This window comes from Oncorhynchus mykiss, chromosome 1, assembly GCF_057628025.1.
Source record: "Oncorhynchus mykiss isolate SJ-2025 chromosome 1, ASM5762802v1, whole genome shotgun sequence".
Taxonomy (NCBI): Eukaryota; Metazoa; Chordata; class Actinopteri; order Salmoniformes; family Salmonidae; genus Oncorhynchus; species Oncorhynchus mykiss.
Window position 1 is genome coordinate 35944143 of NC_143022.1, and position 20094 is coordinate 35964236.

General features: G+C 45.5%; 1 protein-coding gene across 15 annotated transcripts; it reads right to left on the reverse strand.

The window, feature by feature from the left end:
• Positions 1 to 846: 846 nt before the first annotated feature.
• Positions 847 to 20063, reverse strand: LOC110521764 (serine/threonine-protein phosphatase 6 regulatory subunit 2). 15 transcript variants are annotated; one of them, XM_021599676.3, is made up of 26 exons: positions 19431 to 19891; positions 19045 to 19156; positions 18807 to 18917; positions 18553 to 18688; positions 18331 to 18429; positions 17718 to 17904; positions 16703 to 16840; positions 16550 to 16615; positions 16351 to 16463; positions 16150 to 16263; positions 13373 to 13493; positions 13005 to 13196; positions 12697 to 12921; positions 12533 to 12597; positions 12265 to 12380; positions 12079 to 12164; positions 11925 to 12002; positions 11714 to 11811; positions 11572 to 11626; positions 11305 to 11429; positions 10837 to 11018; positions 10277 to 10634; positions 10107 to 10192; positions 9803 to 10025; positions 5954 to 6070; positions 847 to 5879 (listed from the first exon to the last, which is right to left on the reverse strand). In XM_021599676.3, the coding sequence occupies exons 4-26, from the start codon at positions 18678 to 18680 to the stop codon at positions 5846 to 5848; spliced, it is 3006 nt and encodes a 1001-aa protein (XP_021455351.3). In that variant the 5' UTR covers positions 18681 to 18688; positions 18807 to 18917; positions 19045 to 19156; positions 19431 to 19891; the 3' UTR covers positions 847 to 5845. The 15 variants fall into 15 exon arrangements, with proteins under 15 accessions (XP_021455351.3, XP_021455368.3, XP_090086030.1 ...); XM_021599693.3 differs by having other exon boundaries at positions 18848 to 18917; positions 19431 to 19717; XM_090229904.1 differs by having other exon boundaries at positions 18848 to 18917; positions 19045 to 19114; positions 19431 to 19456.
• Positions 20064 to 20094: the final 31 nt, after the last annotated feature.

Below are 20094 nucleotides of genomic sequence, written 5' to 3' on the forward strand. Positions count from 1 at the left end.
CCCCAGCTCTACTCCATCCCCTCCCTCCCCCCAGCTCTACTCCATCCCCTCCCTCCCCCCAGCTCTACTCCACCCCCCTCCTTTCCTCCATCTCTACTCCAACCCCTCACTCCACTCCCCCCCATCTCTACTCCACCCCCTTGCTCCCTCCCTCTCTACTCCAACCCCTCCCTCGACCCCCTCCATCTCTATTCCACCCCCCCCTCAATCTCTACTCCACCCACTCCCTCCATCTCTACTTCATCCCCTCCCTCCATCTCCAACCCCCCCTCCCTCCATCTCTACTCCACCACTACCTTCTTTACATCATACCCCTTCCTCTTTAGTCCCCCTCACACTCAGGGCTACATATGCGTGCTCACTAAAGACCAGTCGCACACAACAGAGCAGAACAAAGCTGAGTGTGAGAAACAGAGAGGAGTAACAGAAAGAGAGACAGGCTATTTGTCTGTTTGTAGTTGTGAGACGGTGTCTGTTTAGAGTAGCAGTGTCTGTACTGTGTGTCACATATTAGAGAGAGAGACTGAGGGACAAGGGAGACCTATCAGAAAGAATACAGGAGTTTGTTTTTTGTGAATGACTGTGTGGAAGTAGTTAGGTCATATTTACCCTTTCTAACCTAAATAATAGCTCTTCCTCCAACCAGTAACTACAAAGTAGGTGTTTATGTAACAAGAGGGGGGGGGGGGGGGATTATTGTAGATGGTTTGTGTGTGTGTGTGTGTGTGACTGCAAATTGAACCCAACCCCTCTACTCACCTGACCTAAAGGTAAACATACTGTATTTGTGTTGGCTGCTGTGTGTGTCATTTCAGCACATGACTCAATGACATTGAGAGCCCAGTGTTGATGGTTGACATATTTATTAGTTTGATATCTGACTTTACAGGCTAGGTTTGACAACAGTAACACACACAATTACATATACAGAAAAGGAACCGCCAGCATCAGAACCCTTTATAAAAGGCCTCTGACTACAGAGAGCACACACACATATGGGTCAGATGCAGTGTGTGGTGTTGTATGGGTCAGATGCAGTGTGTGGTGTGGTATGGGTCAGATGCATTGTGGTATGGGTCAGATGCATTGTGGTATGGGTCAGGTGCAGTGTGTGGTGTGGTATGGGTCAGATGCAGTGTGTGGTGTGGTATGGGTCAGATGCAGTGTTGTATGGGTAAGGTGCAATGTGGTATGGGTCAGATGCAGTGTGTGGTGTGGTATGGGTCAGATGCAGTGTTGTATGGGTAAGGTGCAATGTGGTATGGGTCAGATGCAGTGTGTGGTGTGGTATGGGTCAGATGCAGTGTTGTATGGGTCAGATGCAGTGTGTTTTGTGGTATGGGTCAGATGCAGTGTGTGGTGTGGTATGAGTCAGATGTCGTGTGTGGTTTGGTATGGGTCAGGTGCAGTGTTGTATGGGTAAGGTGCAGTGTGTGGTATGGGTCAGATGCAGTGTGGTATGGGTCAGGTGCAGTGTGTGGTGTGGTATGGGTCAGATGCAGTGTGTGTTATGGGTCAAATGCAGTGTGTGGTGTGGGTCAGGTGCAGTGTGTGGTATTGGTCAGGTGCAGTGTGTGGTGTGGTATGGGTCAGGTGCAGTGTGTGGTGTGGTATGGGTCAGGTGCAGTGTGTGGTGTGGTATGGGTCAGATGCAGTGTGTGGTGTGGTATGGGTCAGATGCAGTGTGTGGTGTGGTATGGGTCAGATGCAGTGTGTGGTGTGGTATGGGTCAGATGCAGTGTGTGGTGTGGTATGGGTCAGATGCAGTGTGTGGTGTTGTATGGGTCAGATGCAGTGTGTGGTGTTGTATGGGTCAGGTGCAGTGTGTGGTGTGGTATAGGTCAGGTGCAGTGTGGGTCAGATGCAGTGTGTGGTATGGGTCAGGTGCAGTGTGTGGTGTTGTATGGGTCAGGTGCAGTGTGGGTCAGATGCAGTGTGTGGTATGGGTCAGGTGCAGTGTGTGGTGTTGTATGGGTCAGATGCAGTGTGTGGTGTTATATGGGTCAGATGCCGTGTGTGGTTTTGTATGGGTCAGATGCCGTGTGTGGTTTTGTATGGTTCAGATGCAGTGTGTGGTGTTGTATGGGTCAGATGCAGTGTGTGGTTTTGTATGGGTCAGATGCCGTGTGTGGTGTTGTATGGGTCAGATGCAGTGTGTGATGTGGTATGAGTCAGATGCCGTGTGTGGTGTGGTATGAGTCAGATGCAGTGTGTGGTGTGGTATGAGTCAGATGCAGTGTGTGGTGTTATATGGGTCAGATGCAGTGTGTGGTTTTGTATGAGTCAGATGCAGTGTGTGGTGTTATATGGGTCAGATGCAGTGTGTGGTTTTGGATGGGTCAGATGCAGTGTGTGGTGTTGTATGGGTCAGATGCAGTGTGTGGTGTTGTATGGGTCAGGTGCAGTGTGTGGTGTGGGTCAGGTGCAGTGTGGGTCAGGTGCAGTGTGGGTCAGATGCAGTGTGTGGTATGGGTCAGGTGCAGTGTGTGGTGTTGTATGGGTCAGGTGCAGTGTGGGTCAGATGCAGTGTGTGGTATGGGTCAGGTGCAGTGTGTGGTGTTGTATGGGTCAGATGCAGTGTGTGGTGTTATATGGGTCAGATGCCGTGTGTGGTTTTGTATGGGTCAGATGCAGTGTGTGGTGTTGTATGGGTCAGATGCAGTGTGTGGTTTTGTATGGGTCAGATGCCGTGTGTGGTGTTGTATGGGTCAGATGCCGTGTGTGGTATGAGTCAGATGCAGTGTGTGGTGTGGTATGAGTCAGATGCAGTGTGTGGTGTGGTATGAGTCAGATGCAGTGTGTGGTGTTATATGGGTCAGATGCAGTGTGTGGTTTTGTATGAGTCAGATGCAGTGTGTGGTGTTATATGGGTCAGATGCAGTGTGTGGTTTTCGATGGGTCAGATGCAGTGTGTGGTGTTGTATGGGTCAGATGCAGTGTGTGGTGTTGTATAGGTCAGGTGCAGTGTGGGTCAGATGCAGTGTGTGGTATGGGTCAGGTGCAGTGTGTGGTGTTGTATGGGTCAGATGCAGTGTGTGGTGTCATATGGGTCAGATGCCGTGTGTGGTTTTGTATGGGTCAGATGCCGTGTGTGGTTTTGTATGGGTCAGATGCAGTGTGTGGTTTTGTATGGGTCAGATGCCGTGTGTGATGTGGTATGAGTCAGATGCAGTGTGTGGTGTGGTATGAGTCAGATGCAGTGTGTGGTGTGGTATGAGTCAGATGCAGTGTGTGGTGTGGTATGAGTCAGATGCAGTGTGTGGTTTTGGATGGGTCAGATGCAGTGTGTGGTGTTGTATGGGTCAGATGCAGTGTGTGGTGTTGTATGGGTCAGGTGCAGTGTGTGGTGTGGTATGGGTCAGGTGCAGTGTGGGTCAGATGCAGTGTGTGGTATGGGTCAGGTGCAGTGTGTGGTGTTGTATGGGTCAGGTGCAGTGTGGGTCAGATGCAGTGTGTGGTATGGGTCAGGTGCAGTGTGTGGTGTTGTATGGGTCAGGTGCAGTGTGTGGTGTGGTATGGGTCAGGTGCAGTGTGGGTCAGATGCAGTGTGTGGTATGGGTCAGGTGCAGTGTGTGGTGTTGTATGGGTCAGATGCAGTGTGTGGTGTCATATGGGTCAGATGCCGTGTGTGGTTTTGTATGGGTCAGATGCCGTGTGTGGTTTTGTATGGGTCAGATGCAGTGTGTGGTTTTGTATGGGTCAGATGCCGTGTGTGATGTGGTATGAGTCAGATGCAGTGTGTGGTTTTGTATGGGTCAGATGCCGTGTGTGGTTTTGTATGGGTCAGATGCCGTGTGTGGTGTTATATGGGTCAGATGCAGTGTGTGGTGTTATATGGGTCAGATGCAGTGTGTGGTGTTATATGGGTCAGATGCAGTGTGTGGTGTGGTATGGGTCAGATGCAGTGTGTGGTTTTGTATGGGTCAGATGCAGTGTGTGGTGTTATATGGGTCAGATGCAGTGTGTGGTTTTGTATGGGTCAGATGCAGTGTGTGGTTTTGTATGGGTCAGATGCCGTGTGTGGTATGAGTCAGATGCAGTGTGTGGTGTGGTATGGGTCAGATGCAGTGTGTGGTTTTGTATGGGTCAGATGCCGTGTGTGGTGTTGTATGGGTCAGATGCAGTGTGTGGTTTTGTATGGGTCAGATGCAGTGTGTGGTGTTGGGGTGAAGGTATGACGTAACTCTGTACACAACTCTGGTTAGCTTTATCAGGGTGGATCCCTCTCCCTGTCCCAAATCTAGCCAATTTCATTAGTCTCTAGCCCACTTTGGCATCACAATAGGTGGATCAAATCGTCATATCACATACAAATATTATTAAGATTTTGTAATAACTCACTGATTCCTTTAAGTCAAACCTCTTCCTCAGCTGTGAGTAAAATACCTTGATGGTTCTGACCACCATCACAAAGTGCATAAACATAAAACCACACAACAGAAACTAACTTCACGAAGTCATACCTGAATGACATGCTCTAAATGAGAGAAGGGAGAGAGACCGCTTTAGATACTGATAAGATGATATAGCATGAGGAATTGGATATGGAAGACATTCCAATACATTAAACATATACATACATGTACCCACACACACACCCAGGAGGAAGCATGTAGCAGGGTATCAGGGTCTGATGCTGGGGTAAAAACCATAACAACACAGATGTCATTATTGCCTCATTTCACCACTATAAACACACATACACGCACACGCACACACACACACACACACACACACACAGCAACCTGCTAAACATCCGCTTTCCGATACATCTGAATTGATACCAAAAATAGATACGTGTTTATATATATATACTGTTTACATTATAATACGTTTACATTATACCACAACCTAATAAAAGGTTCAAAGGTCACAATATTACATTTACACAGCTCTGTGGAGGGGTGATATGGAAGGGTGTGAGTGCTTGTCTGCGCAAACTCTGTGTTTGTGTGTATACACTCATACAGTGGAGTGTGTATGCCTCAAGCTTTGTGTGTGTGTGTGAATAATCACACTGTATGTGTGTGTACTCATGCTGTGTGTGACGTCACACATGTGTGCTTTCATCACATCCACAGAACTGCTCTTTTAACCTGAGAATATATATTCCAAATCTCCCACACAAAGAGAAAGAACAGACAGAATCAATATTTCACTACCTGTAATAGTCCACACAGAGAGGGAGAACAGACGGAATAGTCCACACAGAGAGGGAGAACAGACGGAATAGTCCACACAGAGAGGGAGAACAGACGGAATAGTCCACACAGAGAGGGAGAACAGACGGAATAGTCCACACAGAGAGAGATAGTGGAGAATGTTCATAATCAGGCTGGATTTTCTATGCTGAAATGATTGAGTCAAAAAAAAAAAAAAAACTAGGAACACATTTTGTCCTTGAAGATCTTACAGTCAGTACTGACTACTCATTCCCCTCCTCAGACTACTCTGCGCTGATGATGTGACTACAGCGGGAATGGAGCATCTTCTCTACTTAAAGTGTAAAAAAAAAAGCAGTCTGAGCCAAGAACTAACAAGACTACATAAAGCTGGATCTCACACACACACACGTCGCAGTGTGGTGATAGGTGTCTAGGAGAGACTACAGCAGTAGGGCAGGGACAAACATCACATGAATCTGTTCATAAACTGCTGTGTTTAGGAGCTGTTGATTGGCTTCCGGAATGGCTTTTCTCTTCTGCTTTTTGACTCTCTCAGCCCCCGTAGATGTCCTAGACACAGACCTATGACAGGGCAGCACTGCTCACGATACAAGACGTTGCATGGCATGGAGTGTTGTTGGGAAGTGGAGTGTGTATGTGTGTGTCGTGGTACCGTAGTACTAGGCCGGTCCGTTTGCCAAGGATGGTGTGTCTCTGTGGGGAGAGTGGAGGGGGTGGTGTCAGCGAAGAAGCAGGTACACAAGACAGAGGCACAGATACACACTTACTTTGTGACGGTGGCAGGCCGAATTTTGAGGGGAGCAGCGGTGGCATTGAGAGGGTCTCCTCCACCCATCACCCTCTCTTTCTCCTTCATCTTCTCTTTCTCTCTCATGTCAGCCTCACTGTAAGAGTAGAAAGACATAGGTAAGAACATATTGGCAGTGTCTCAAATCACACCCTCTTCCCTGTATAGGGCACTATTATTGGTCAGAACTCTACAGTGCATTCTGAAAGTATTCAGACCCTTTGACTTTTCCACATTTTGTTACGATACAGCCTTATTCTAAAATTGTTTCAATTGTTTTATCCCCTCAATCTACACACAATATCCTATAATGACAGAGGAAAAACGTTTTTTTTTTTTTTTTTTTACATTTTTGCAAATTTATAAAAATCTTGGGTATAACGCTACAAGCTTGGCACACCTGTATTTGGGGAGTTTCTCCCATTCTCTGCAGATCCTCTCAAGCTCTGTCAGGTTGGAAGGGGAGCGTCGCTGCACAGCTATTTTCAGGTCTCTCCAGAGATGTTCGATCGGGTTCAAGTCCGGACTCTGGCTGGGCCACTCAAGGACATTCAGAGACTTGTCCCGAAGCCCCTACTGCATTGTCTTGGCTGTGTGCTTAGTGTCGTTGTCCTGTTGGAAGGTGAACCTTCGCCCCAGTCTGAGTTGCTGAAAGCTCTGGAGCAGGTTTTCATCAAGGATCTCTCTGTACTTTGCTCCGTTCATCTTTGCCTCCCATCTTTGTCTCCCAGTCTTTGCAGCTGAAAAAATAATATTGTTTCTCATGGTCTGAGAGTCTTTAGGTGCCTTTTAGCAAACACAAGCAGGTTGTCATGTGCCTTTTACTGAGGAGTAGCTTCCGTCTGGCCACTCTACTTTAAAGGACTGATTGGTGTAGTGCTGCAGAGATGGTTGTCCTTCTGGAAGGTTCTCCCATCTCCACAGAGGAACTCCGGAGCTCTGTCAGAGTGACTATCGGGTTCTTGGTCACCTCCCTGACCAAGGCCCTTCTCCCTTGCTCAGTTTGGACAGGCACCCAGCTCTAGGAAGAGTCTTGTTGGTTCCAATCTTCTTCCATTTAAGAATGATGGAGACCACTGTGTACTTGGGGACCTTCAATGATGCAGAAATATTTTGGTACACTTTCCCAGATCTGTGCCTCGACACAATCCTGTATCTGAGCTCTCCGGACAATTCCTTCGACTTCATGGCTTGGTTTTTGCTCCTTATATAGACAGATGTGTGCCTTTCCAAAATCATGTCCAATCAATTGAATTTACCACAGTTGGACTCCAATCAAGTTGTAGAAACATCAAGGATGATCAAAGGAAACAGGAAGCACCTGAGCTCAATTTCGAGTCTCATAGCAAAGGGTCTGAATATTAATGTAAATAAGTTATTTCTAAAAACCTGTTTTTGCCTTGTCATTACGGGGTATTGTGTGTAGATGGATTAAATAAACAATTTCTTCATCCATTTTAGAATAAGGCTGTAACGTAACAAAATGTGGAAAGTGAAGGGGTCTGAATACTTTTCGAATGCACTGTATGTTGCAGCCCTATGTGGTTCTGACCAAAAGTAGTGCACTCTTTAGGATTTTCGAGCGCTTTTGGATTTGCCTCTAGTAGACCCATCAGAACTCAGCATAGACCTAGAGTAGAGAGGCATAGTCATAGGATCAAAGAGGACTGTAGGGATGTCCAGCCAAAGGTCAGAGGTAAAAACATAGTTAGTTTTCATGCAGCTGAACACAAAGCTCAATGCCTTGGTTTGACGTTATCAACAGCAGAACTGCAGTCCATTCACTGCTAATAGGGTGGCAGGTAGCCTAGCGATTTGAGCGTTGGGCCAGTAACCGAAAGGTCGCAGGCTCGAATACATGACCCAACAAAGTGAAAATCTGTTAATATTCCCTGAACTTCTTTGGGACAGGGGGGCAATATTGAGTAGCTTGGATAAAAATGTGCCCAGAGTAAACTGCCTGCTACTCTGTCCTAAAAGCTAGAATATGCATATAATTAGTAGATTTTGATAGGAAAACACTCTGGTTTCTAAAACTATTTGAATGATGTCTGTGAGTATAACAGAACTCATATGGCAGGCAAAAACCTGAGAAAAAATCCAACCAGGAAGTGGGAAATCTGAGGTTTGTAGTGTTTCAACTCTTTGCCTATCCAAGATATAGTGGAAATGGGGTCATTTTACACTTCCTAAGGCTTCCAATGATGTTAACAGTCTATAGAACCTTGTTTGATGCTTCTACGATAAAAGAGGGGGGGAATGAGAGGGGATTGAGTCAGAGGTCACGAGCTGGTCACGCACATTCACATGGGAGGTAGCTTACATTTCATAGCATTTTTGAAGACAAAGGAATTCTTCGGTTGGAATATTATTGAATATTTATGATAAAAACATCCTAAAGATTGATTCTATACTTAGTTTGACATGTTTCTACGGACTGTAAAATGACTTTTCATCTGAACTTTCGCCTGGACCTGCCAGCGCGTCGTCAGTTTGGATTGTGTACTAAACGAGCGAACCAAAGGTGTTTGGACATAAATTATGGACTTTATGGAACAAATCAAAAATGTATTGTGAAACTGGGATTCCTGGGAGTGCATTCTGATGAAGATCATCAAAAGGTAAGTGAATATTTATAATGCTATTTCTGATTTCTGTTGACTCCACAACATGACGGATATCTCTTTGGGTTGATTGGGCTCTGAGCGCTGTACTCAGATTATTGTATGGTGTGCTTTTTCGGTAAAGCTTTTTTGAAATCTGACACAGCGGTTGCATTAAGGAGAAGTTTATCTAAAGTTCCATGCATTACACATGTATTTTCATCAACATTTATAATGAGTATTTCTGTAAATTGAAGTGGCTCTCTGCAAAATCACCGGATGTTTTGGAAGCAAAACATTACTGAACGTAACGCGCCAATGTAAACTGAGATTTTTGGATACAAATATGAACTTTATCGAACAAAACATACATGTATTGTGTAACATGAAGTCCTATGAGTGTCATCTGATGAAGATCATCAAAGGTTAGTGATTAATTGTATCTCTATTTATGCTTTTTGTGACTCCTCTCTTTGGCTGGTGTTTTTCTGTGGCTATGTACTGACCTAACATAATCGTTTGGTGTGCTTTCGTAAATCCTTTTTGAAATCTGACACGTTGGCTGGATTCACAACAAGTGTAGCGTTAATTTGGTGTATTGAATGTGTGATTTCATGAAAGTTTAATTTTTATAGTAATTTATTTGAATTTGTCGCTCAGCATTTTCACTGGATGTTGGACGCTAGCGTCCCACATATCCCAGAGAGGTTAAGCAAGGCATTTGCTCCAGGGGTGCGGTACTACTATGCCTGACACTTTAAAACAATACATTTCACTGCACCTATCTGGTATATTAGACAATAAAAACCTGTATTTGTTTGTTAGCAGATGTCATCTGTGGCTATGTTTCCATTGGGTTTTGCTCTGCAAAGTGTTGTACACTCTGTAACACTCCCATGGCAATACAACTCCACAGGCAACACACTCAATGGCTAGAGACCTCATACACTACATACCCTCTGACTGCAGGATGAAACACTCTGAGGAGGAGAGGAAATTCAGAAGTGGAGGAGAGAAGATGGAAGGAAGAGAAGAGGAGTGGAAGAGGGCAAGACAAGAAATTAGGAGAAGATGAGTAAGAAGGACTGATTTGGAAAGTGAGAGGGAGGGAAGGAGAGAGGAAAAGAGAAGGTAAGATGAGAGGAGTGGTGTGGTGAGGACACTGGACAGTAAGGCAGGGAGAGGAATATACTGCACGACTGAGAAGCGAATGTGTGTGTGTGTACCTGGTGAAGACAGCTCTCTCGTTGTTGGCGTCCATCCTAAGTTTGATGGTCTCCCGTCCGGCGGTTGTGACAACGGTCTCTGTAGTGACCATTTCCTTGGATACCTTCTCCATAGTAACAGATTCAGTCTTGTCCTCTTCATCACTTTCTGAGCCTCCTGATGAAGAGCTGTCTGATGCTACCAGGGGAGCCTTCCTCGCCACACACACACTCCACACACAAGCTGCAGAGAAAACACACACACTTTGCAAATTGAACACACACGGTTACACACGCCATGCAGGGAGAACACACAAAGACTTACAGTTCTTGTCTTGGCTGGGTTTTGTTTTGTCTGACCCACAGATCTCGGAGTCTACTGGAGAAGTGCACCTCGGACCTGTCTCTGAACTGAATACACACACACACAAATATAAACTTATACATGAGCAGCAGAATGTTCATAAAGACAGACTGAAATGTGGCTACACTCACCAGCAGAAGGGCTGAAAGTCAGTGAACTTGGCCCAGCCCTTCTCTGCAGTTATGGGTTGGGGGGCGGGGCTGCCCCATGCATCCACGCCCACTTCTGACTTGGGGGCAGGGCTGTCCCATGAGTCGACGCCCACTTCGGACTTGGGGTTGGGGCTACCCCATGGGTCTAGGCCCACTCCTGATTTAGAGGCGGGGCTACCCCACGGGTCTAAGCCCACTCCAGGTGTGGGGGCAGGGCTACCCCATAGGTCTACGCCCACTCCAGACTTGGGGGTGGGGTTAGCCCATGGATCCATGCCCACTCCAGGAGAGGGGGCCTTAGAGTTCACCTCCCCGAAACTAGCCGCCCAGCCAGGGCCTGAGGAATAAATACAACTCAGAGCTGAGGACCAGACACACACAAACAAAACAAGAAGAACCAGAAACATACGCATCGACTACCACAGCAACACACAACCAAAGAAAATGATAAACACATACAACCACAAAAACACCCCATGAACAAAAACACATTATATACCCACACACAAGCAGTCCTGTGTTCAAATAGTCATCCTTACTCTGTGCAGTCTCAGTCTGGCTGATGTTCTCAGTCTGGCTGATGTTCTTGCTGTGTTCTGTCTGACCTGTGACCTCAATAGGCACCTCCCACTCCTCCGTTTCAGAACCTGTTGAGCTACCAGCAGTATCGCTCACCCCATCACTCTGAGCCGCTCCAACAGATGTCCGTGACCCCCCAAACCTGAGAGAGCAAGACAGAGAGCGTTGTATGTGTACCTGGTCCTGGTGTGTCGTATTCTGGTCCTGGTGAGTCGTATTCTGGTCCAAGACCAGGTGTGTCGTATCCTGGACCAGGTGTGTCGTATTCTGGTCCTGGACCAGGTGTGTCGTATTCTGGTCCTGGACCAGGTGTGTCGTATTCTGGTCCTGGACCAGGTGTGTCGTATTCTGGTCCTGGTGCGTTGTATTCTGGTCCTGGTGTGTCATATTGTTAATCTAAGTGTGTGAATGTGTGTGTGTTTGTATACCTGGTCCTAGACTTAGTGTGTGTAGTATAGTTGATCTCTCTCTCCTCCCAGATATCTTCCTCTTCGTTGTCATCAAACGACTGGATCTTCTCCTTAGTGCAGGCCTCAAATGCTGCAGTCTTAGCCTGCACATGCATGCACACACACCACAACGTATGCGTATAGATCCCTGCATAACTGTACCTGTTGACCAGTCTACGTAATGACTCAGACAGTGGATTTCAAATGGAAGCTCCTAGGAGAGAGGCTATGGACTCTGTCACTCACAGTGTCCTCTGTGTCCACGTTGAAGTTAATCTCTGCGATCCGGTCAAAGGTGGCACTGCCGCACACAACATACACACAATCACAGTCAAGTCAGAACCACTTAGAGGACTTACTTGACGCTGTGTGTGTGTCTGTGTCTTACTTGATGTTGTCGCCGTGTTCTGAGAACTCGTCGTCATTGAAGCCAAACTGATCCACAAAGTTAGCAGTGATCTGCTGGATCTGGTAGTCTGAGAATGTCTGAAAGACAGCACACATAGAAAGCAGAACTGTATTATGGTAACTACCATGACAGAGTAGGAGCAGTAGATGACTATCTGGAAATACATGTAAATGCATGTGTGTGTGTGTACTTGTTGCAGTGACAGCTCTTTGGGGAAGGGACTCTGTCGATCATCATCTTCACTGGAGGAGCGCAGGTTGTGAGACACCTGGAACACACAAGGCCAGGGGTTTTACATGTGTGTGTGTGTGTGGGTGTGTGTGTGTGTGTGTATGTATGAATACCAGGTCTACAGTGTTCTTCCTGTTGATCTCTGTCAGGGCCTGGTCTACAAAGGTCTCCCAGCGCCCCTTGCAATCCACAAGCAGCTCTGCAACACACAGTCACAGTAGAGACAGCTTCACACACAGGCAGTTATTCTACAATAGGTTTGTTATGTCCGTAACCCTAAGTAACCCACACAGCCCTACCTGTAATAAGGCTGCTGATCTGGCTGTGTACTGGTCCTTTCTCCATGCTACAGACTACAGTGTTGGCGATCCTAGTCAGGTGACCCATGTAGCCTCTCCTCATGCCCCCCTCCTCCCTGAGAAAACACACATTCGTGCCAATATGTAACACACACAATTATATTTATGAACGTTAACACACTATACTAGTGATACACCAATCACAGATGACAAAACAGGTTCAAAAACAGCTGATTTGCTATCTGTTTAACAGTTTAAAATATCTTACTGCATCTTATCATTCTCCTCCCAAGCCTCCAATATCCTCGGAACCAGACGACAGTCCTGAAACAACTGCAGATGGGGAGGAGAGAGAGAGAGAGAGAGAGAATGTTACTGAGACACACAGGCAGGCAGAGACAGAGAGACACAGACAGACAGACAGACACGTACATGGGTCACCAGTGGGTTGTGTGTGAAGATGTCGGGAGGAACAGAGGGCAGTGGGAGTGTGGGGCCAGGCGAGGCCTGCTTCTCCTGGGGCACCTGCTGAAGCCTGGGATTTTCCTGGGTAACCAGGGGTCTCTGCTCCTGGGCAGAGTGGCTGAGGATGGCTGCCACACACAGCTCCACTTGGAAGTGCAGGAAGTTGTTCCAGGTGTACTTAAAGAACAGGTCCTGCAACACACAAAAACAGGTTAACGGATAAAAGAGGTAAAGGTGTATACAAACCAGGACATGGTGTGTGTGTGTGTACTGACCAGTAGAATGTTTATGGTGTTGAGTCTGCAGAGCTCCAGTGTGACGGTGTTGTTATAAATGGTGTTGTTACAACAAATGTAATAACTGGTGTTAGTGGTCTGTAGCAGAGAGGCCATCAGTCTGGCCACATGGAGACGACAGTTACCCAATGGCACCTCCAACACACCTAGACTGGTAAGCATGGGGGTCACCTACAAACACACACACACACACACGTCAATGAGTTTTATGATGTGTTGAATAGTTGACATTACAACTCTGAAACTATACATGGCATAACAGTGCAAGACTGTATGGGTGACTAAGTCAGAGAATACAGGATGTGTGTCTGTTGAAGGTGTGCGTTTGCGTGCGTGTGCAAGTTTACCCTGGGCGGATCCAGCAGTAGTTGGTGGTAGTGTGTGAGGTGGGGTTGGATGGCCTGCAGGATGCTACTGTTGACACACCTCTCATGTCCCTGAACACACACATCCAACATACCCTCCACCCTGGAACACACACACAGGTATGGTAGGTATCTTTAGATAAGCATCTAGATCAGTCACAACTTTTCCATTTACACCCCCTACCCATGGGCAGTAGCTACTGAGGAATGTCTTCCTGTCATAAGAGGAAATGTGTGCGTGCAGTGAAACCAAAAAGAGGCTGTGACCACATTCCTATACATCCCAACTAATAGAGAGCAATATTAATTTACTATTCTTGAAGGCAATAACGGAGGCTAACTCCGCCATGGCTCGTTGGCCAAAGCCTTTTTGGGAAATTTATGGGTTTTTTGGATAAACTTTGAAAATAAGGTATGTGGTAAACACAGGCTTAAAAGGGTAGGAAGCATGAGTTTTTGCTCACCAATGTAACAACACGGTGTGGTCAAAGACTTAGTAACTTAGTTGTAGTCACGATCTGGTTACCTATAAGTACAAACATGGTTTTGTTTTTGGGTCATTACATATTTAATACATTATTTCCGGATATCTTCTAAACAACCCACAATGCACTATTTCTCAACATCACATGGAACATCTTCTCTGTGCTGCCTAGTTCGTATGCAAGCTCGGCAGCTTGCTCAATCTGGCTAACGTTAGCCACTAGCTATGCTAGCACGTAATTACATTCCAGACCAAGTGTTGGCGGGGGTGAGCTACAATCCACTGATCAAGAGGAGGTGTGATGTACAAATGGGGCACCTGCGGCATCCCCGTGCTCTTTACGAACTTTGTGGCCTTTATCTAGTGGGAACCCATTAGCATGGCAGGCTCTGGTGCCTTCTTGCCGTAGGCTCAAAACAAAATAGAAAAATCATACCTGCTTGCTCTAATTGTGTAGTACCCGTTCTTTAATCTGTTCTCCTGTTTGTTTTGTCAACTTTTCAGCATGTTCTCTGTGAAGTAGGTTTCGAGAGTTTTGTAACTTTTCCCACCTTGGCTTCGTGCTATCACGCTAGTTGACTGACTTCTGGAATCTATCTATTTTATATTTTTCTCACTTTATAGCTATTGGATTTCCCTGACTCTCCCTCGGCCCAGCGAAACGCCCGCCTACCCCTCGCTTTGGTAGCCAACTCAGCTTGCACTCTTAAAAGGTTTACCATTGGATGGGCCCAACACTTCAATCTGTAGGTCTCTGCTCTCTTTTTGCTTTTAATCTGCGGTTATGTTTAAGTTGTGTTAGTTGTGGTTGGTTATGCTAGTTGGCTAAATAGCTAACATTAGCTGGCTGGCTAGCTTGCTGGCTAAGATAACTGCATATAGCTAACATTCTTTGAAAACTGGTTAGATGGCTTTTCTGGTTAGATGGCATTTCCAAAACTTAAATTTACTTTAATGTAGTTGTACGCTAGGTATTGATAACAACAGGCTGACTATTGCAGTGCTAATGTAGCGATAGCAGGCTGGTAGGGCTAAAGTTAGCAGGCTAGTTGGCTAGCAACCTTGCAAGTTGATTGGTAACAATTAATTATTTAAGTATTTGCTTGTAAATTGGCAGAAAATTACATTCAATCCAGTAATGAGTGCAAATTCTTTGGTTTAATTTGAAGTTATACATTTGAAGTTATTTCTGTTGGAGTTTACATTATAGGGAATAGGCTGGCTTGCCGGGTCCTCCATAACAGGCTGACTACACCACTCGCGTTGCGTGCGCGAGCGGTGCAAAAATACATTTAGAAATCTATATTATTCAATTACTGCACCCACACTGCTCGCGCTCGCCAACCAGCGTCTGCGTTACCAAGGGCTAAAATAGAAGTCAGTTCTATTTGTGACACAGATTGCGCTGCTAGTCCTGCCTCTCCCATTGGTTTATAGAAGCAGGTACCCACGTGCCATCTCCTCATTGGTTATACCCACGTGGGTGACTGAAAGACGAACGAGGTCAGTGGCGGTAATGCACCTAATATATGAAAGTTGCCAATTGCAATATAATGTCAAGAGAAGAAAAAGCCTAGAAGGAGGAGAGATGACAAGAAACGATTTGGTTGACCGTTTTATGTGTGGATTAATTGTCAAAGTAGAGGACCTTGTGCATTTCAGGTAAAATAACAACTTAATGTTTATATTCCAGGACAAATAAGGCAGCAACAGCAAGCTAGCTAAATAGGAGAAATTAGCTAGCAAGTGCAAGCTAGCTAGCTAAATTGCCATATATGTTTAATGCTTTTCGACCTGTCCCCAAATTAATGTAATTGGTTCAGTTTGTTTTGATATTTTAACCTGTGTGTCGTGATCGCGTTTGGTGTGGGGGGACAAAATACATTCATGCACGATGGCGCACGCGCGCAGCCGATTTGGGTTCCGTGTAATACATCACATCCCCAGAAAACATTTTCCGTCATGACTTCAGAAATCTTCGGAATTATGATTGTTTTTTTGTGAATTTTGAAGCATTTATGTAATCAAAACAAGTACGTAAAGGCTTCATAATTCATTAATTGACTGATATTATCTCATAGAACAAAACGTATAAGATTTCCTAAGCCTGGGTTAACTCGGACCTTACTTTCTGCATATATCCCAAAACCCCATTAATTTCCCCCATAGGAATGAACCAGAAACAGAGGTAGAAGATGCTAACTCATTTCCCTTTTTTAGTACTGCAAGCTGGCAAGCACTAGGCTTTTTAAGTATGCAAGAATAGAACACCCACCCTGGCCTCCTGATTTCCAGTAAGGTTAGAAGGATTTGAGTTCCACAGATGATACAGCTCTCTGTCCTCTCTCCCACAAACATGTTGTCCAGCAGCTGACCCACACACTCCTGCCTGGAGCACACAGGAGCACACAGGGCATAGGATATTACAGGTGTGTGTGTGTGTGTGTGTGTGTGTGCGCGTGTGTGTGTGACTTACGACTCCAGCACGGCAAGCAGAGGGTCAGCCTCAGAGTTCTCTTGGAGCTGATTGGCCTGGTCTCTGCTGAGACGGATGATGTCACACACAGTCTGGGATGCATTTGACTGTTTCTGAAACACACACACACGGCTGTCGTTACCCCTCTGACAGCACTCTCTAGTCATCAGTAGAGTGGGTGTGTGTGTGTCGGCCTTACCTCCTCATCTTTCCCAGGGTGGATGAGCTCTATAAGCCTCTGGGCCAGCTGCTCTTCATTTAACCACTGTAGAGGGAACACAAACGCACACTATTACATACTTTACCACACACTGAGGGTGTGTGGATGTGTGTGTGTGTGTGTGTGTCGTACATTGAGCGTGTCATGTCTGAGAGGAGCAGGCTCTACACAACTGATGAGGCGTAGCAGGAGGTCCATCATGGCTGATGTGTTGATGTGATTCAGGACCAGACCCAGGAAACCCTCCTTTCCCCGCAGAAAGGAGATCACCTACAGAGACCACAACACAACCACCTGTCAACCAGATCATCTAAAGACCAAAATAAATTATCATACAACAATATAGGCTACAACAACATCATACAACAAAATGATTACAACCAATATTATCTACCCAAGTAGGCCCCTATAAAAATCATTCAGTTTTTCCCAGGTTTCCATTTTTCACTCTCAAAATCAACCTTTTTATAGAAAAACAACAAATTGGATGTTCTAAGTCCATAACAATGCTTAAAACACATTGTCGGACAATAGTTCCCAAAATCATATAACCTGTAGGACTAGGCTACATATACAGTACCAGTCAAAAGTTTGGACACAATTACTCATTCAAGGGTTTTTCTTTATTTTTACATTAATAATAGTGAAGACATCAAAACTATGAAATAACACAAATGGAATCATGTAGTAACCAGAAAAGTATTAAACAAATCAATATATATTTTCAAGTAGCCACCCTTGCTTTGATGACAACTTTGCCAAGAGTGTGCAAAGCTGTCATCAAGGCAAAGGGTGGCTACTTTGAAGAATATCAAATATAAAATATAATTTGATTTGTTTAACACGTTTTTAGTAGCCGGCTAACGGAAGTCCTGGTGTGTGCACACACACACGCCGTTTCAGAAAGTTGCAGGAAAATACAAATAACTGATGCATTTTCTAATTAGATCAATACATTTTGAATATTGTTGAATTCTGTTTTAATGTCTGGATTCCATGCGCATTTTCCACAACACAGATTTTAGGGCTCTACACTAAAGAGAAGAAACCTTCCTTCTTCTGCAGAAAATGAATCACCGCCACAATGAAACTACAACACAACCAGAATAAAATGATCAACTGTGTGAGAGAGTTGGTGTTACTGTACCTGTTCGGTCTTGCGTGTGATGAGGTTTCCGATGGTCTTGCTGAAGAAGGACGCAAGAAGGGGGTTGAGGGGAGGGGGCTGCTCCAGGAAAGAGTACAGGGTATCCAGCAGGGGCTTCTCTCCACCCAGTTTATCATTTATCACCCCCACATCACTCGTCAGCAGCTCACACGCTATGTTAGGGTGCCTGGAACACACACACACTCAGCAAAGTATCCCACTGACTGACTGACTGACTGATAGACAGTGTGTGTGTCTCTCTACTCCTCTTGGCCTCCAAAGTTTTCTGAGCAAAAATGTAAAAAAAAAAAAATAGAATTTTAATTGTTGGACATAAAAGACTAAAAACACCAGGAAATCAGCTCCAAGTGTTTTAATTTTGGAAATCAGTTCTCAAGTATTCCCACGCATAATAGAGAGATGTGATCATTTACAAAAGTAAGCAAGGTTTGAAATGATTATGTTTTAGTCAAATATTATCTCTGTTTGGGCTTCTTGCGGTCAATTTGCCATCTATAAATTATTTGTAATTATGTTCCGGCCCCCCAACCACCCGCTCGAGAAACAATTCGGCCCGCGGCTGAATCTAGTTGATGATCCCAAGTCCACTCACTTAAAACGTCTTGTTTCTTCCAGGCCAGCAGGGGGCTCTGTGGTGATGAGGTGCAGCAGCTCTTGCATGCAGGTGTCCTGGGACAGGAAGACAAGCAGCCTTGGGCCCAGAGAGGAATGAAGAGACACTCATTAGCATGACACCATTTCCTATTTGAAATGCTCAAACTAATGCTAATAAACAGTGTGCTTTCTATGGCAGATGTTAATGCTGAAGGATAACCTGCGGTTCTGGGCCTTGCACTCCTGTAGTACGTCCTCCTCCTCCATGAGCTCAGTGAGTGTGACATCATCCTTCTCCAGCAGGGCCTCCAGCTGGGACGACATGTGCAGGTCAAACTTCCAGAACATGGCTGCAGCTGCAAGGAGAAAGAGTGAATAGAAAGTCATCCTCACCAACTGTGTATCAAATGTTTTGCAACTTTACATTTCCTGCTTGGTCTGGAGTGTGATGAGGTTCGATCCCCACGGTCTTACTCAAGAAGGATGCGAGGAGAGGGCTTGAATGGGGGGGTTACCAAAGTAATGTGTGTCCTTGGTCTGACCTCTTCAGTCATTTGTCTCATAGACCCAGGAAGGAATGGTCATCTGCATGGACGATTACACACAGCCAGATACACCCCCCACCAGTTTACAGAGGAAGCACATTAAACCTATAGTGAAACAGATATAGGTTAGATTGCACCTTTAAGTGAGAATGTGTGTGAGTGTTTACCTAATTAATGTGTGTCCTTGGTCAGACCTCTTCAGTCATTTGTCTCATAGACCCAGGAAGGAATGGTCATCTGCATGGACGATTACACACTCACACCATTGGCGCACACACACTGATAAACGGTATGCAAACCGAAAAGGTGATAGAAATGGAGAAAGAATCAGTGGGTTCCAGCACATACACACATCTCTGACTCTCCTAATCTTCAAGATTAGGACGCTGTGCTGCGTAGCAAGGTGGCTAGCTAGCTGCCAATGACTGTCAAATATGTCTGACCATATTAGCTAGTAGGATGTTGTTAGCCAGATAGCTAATTAGACTGCGTATATAGCTAGCCAGGCTGATTATTGCAATCTTGCCATGGCACAACTACGACAAGCACCTACCTTGTCATTTAGCTCCAGGGCGTCAGTGTCAGTCTGCTAAAGTAGCTGGTTGAGCAGTTTGTTTATATTCCAAACCAGTCAACTGGAGCTGCACGCCCCATCAACCAAATCTGTCAGTAATCTGGCGAGTGTTTCTTTGACAGCTCACCAGAGGCTGCCTGACCCTTCCACCCGTGTATAGTACAATCAATCCCAGCGCCAGTAAATTAATTGTCGCTTTTACCCTCAAGATTGCAGAAAGACAGGCAAGGATGCTGTCATATTTTTTAATCAAAATGGCGGACACTGTTACGAGAACGCGCAAAATTAAAAGGTAGCTACGGGCACTTGTGGTTTATCGTTGTGGTAAAGAGTAGAGATTGTCCTGAATATTACAATTCCTCAAAATATGGGTGGCACCATTAAACCATAGCTTTCGCACTGCTATATGTATGCCCCCGCCCTAACGGATTATTGGCAATAGGAGATTAGTACAAATGTTAACTGGGTCACACAGTCAGAAGGATACTTCCAAAATTGACAAGCAGACGTTATCCAAATCTGTAACTGTTAGCCTAGAGATAATGCTATACAGATACATATGTATGTCCTCATCATCTCTGCTATCTCTCTGGAGCATATCAGCTGACTGACAGCGCGCTGACCCAAATTGACGCATTGCGTA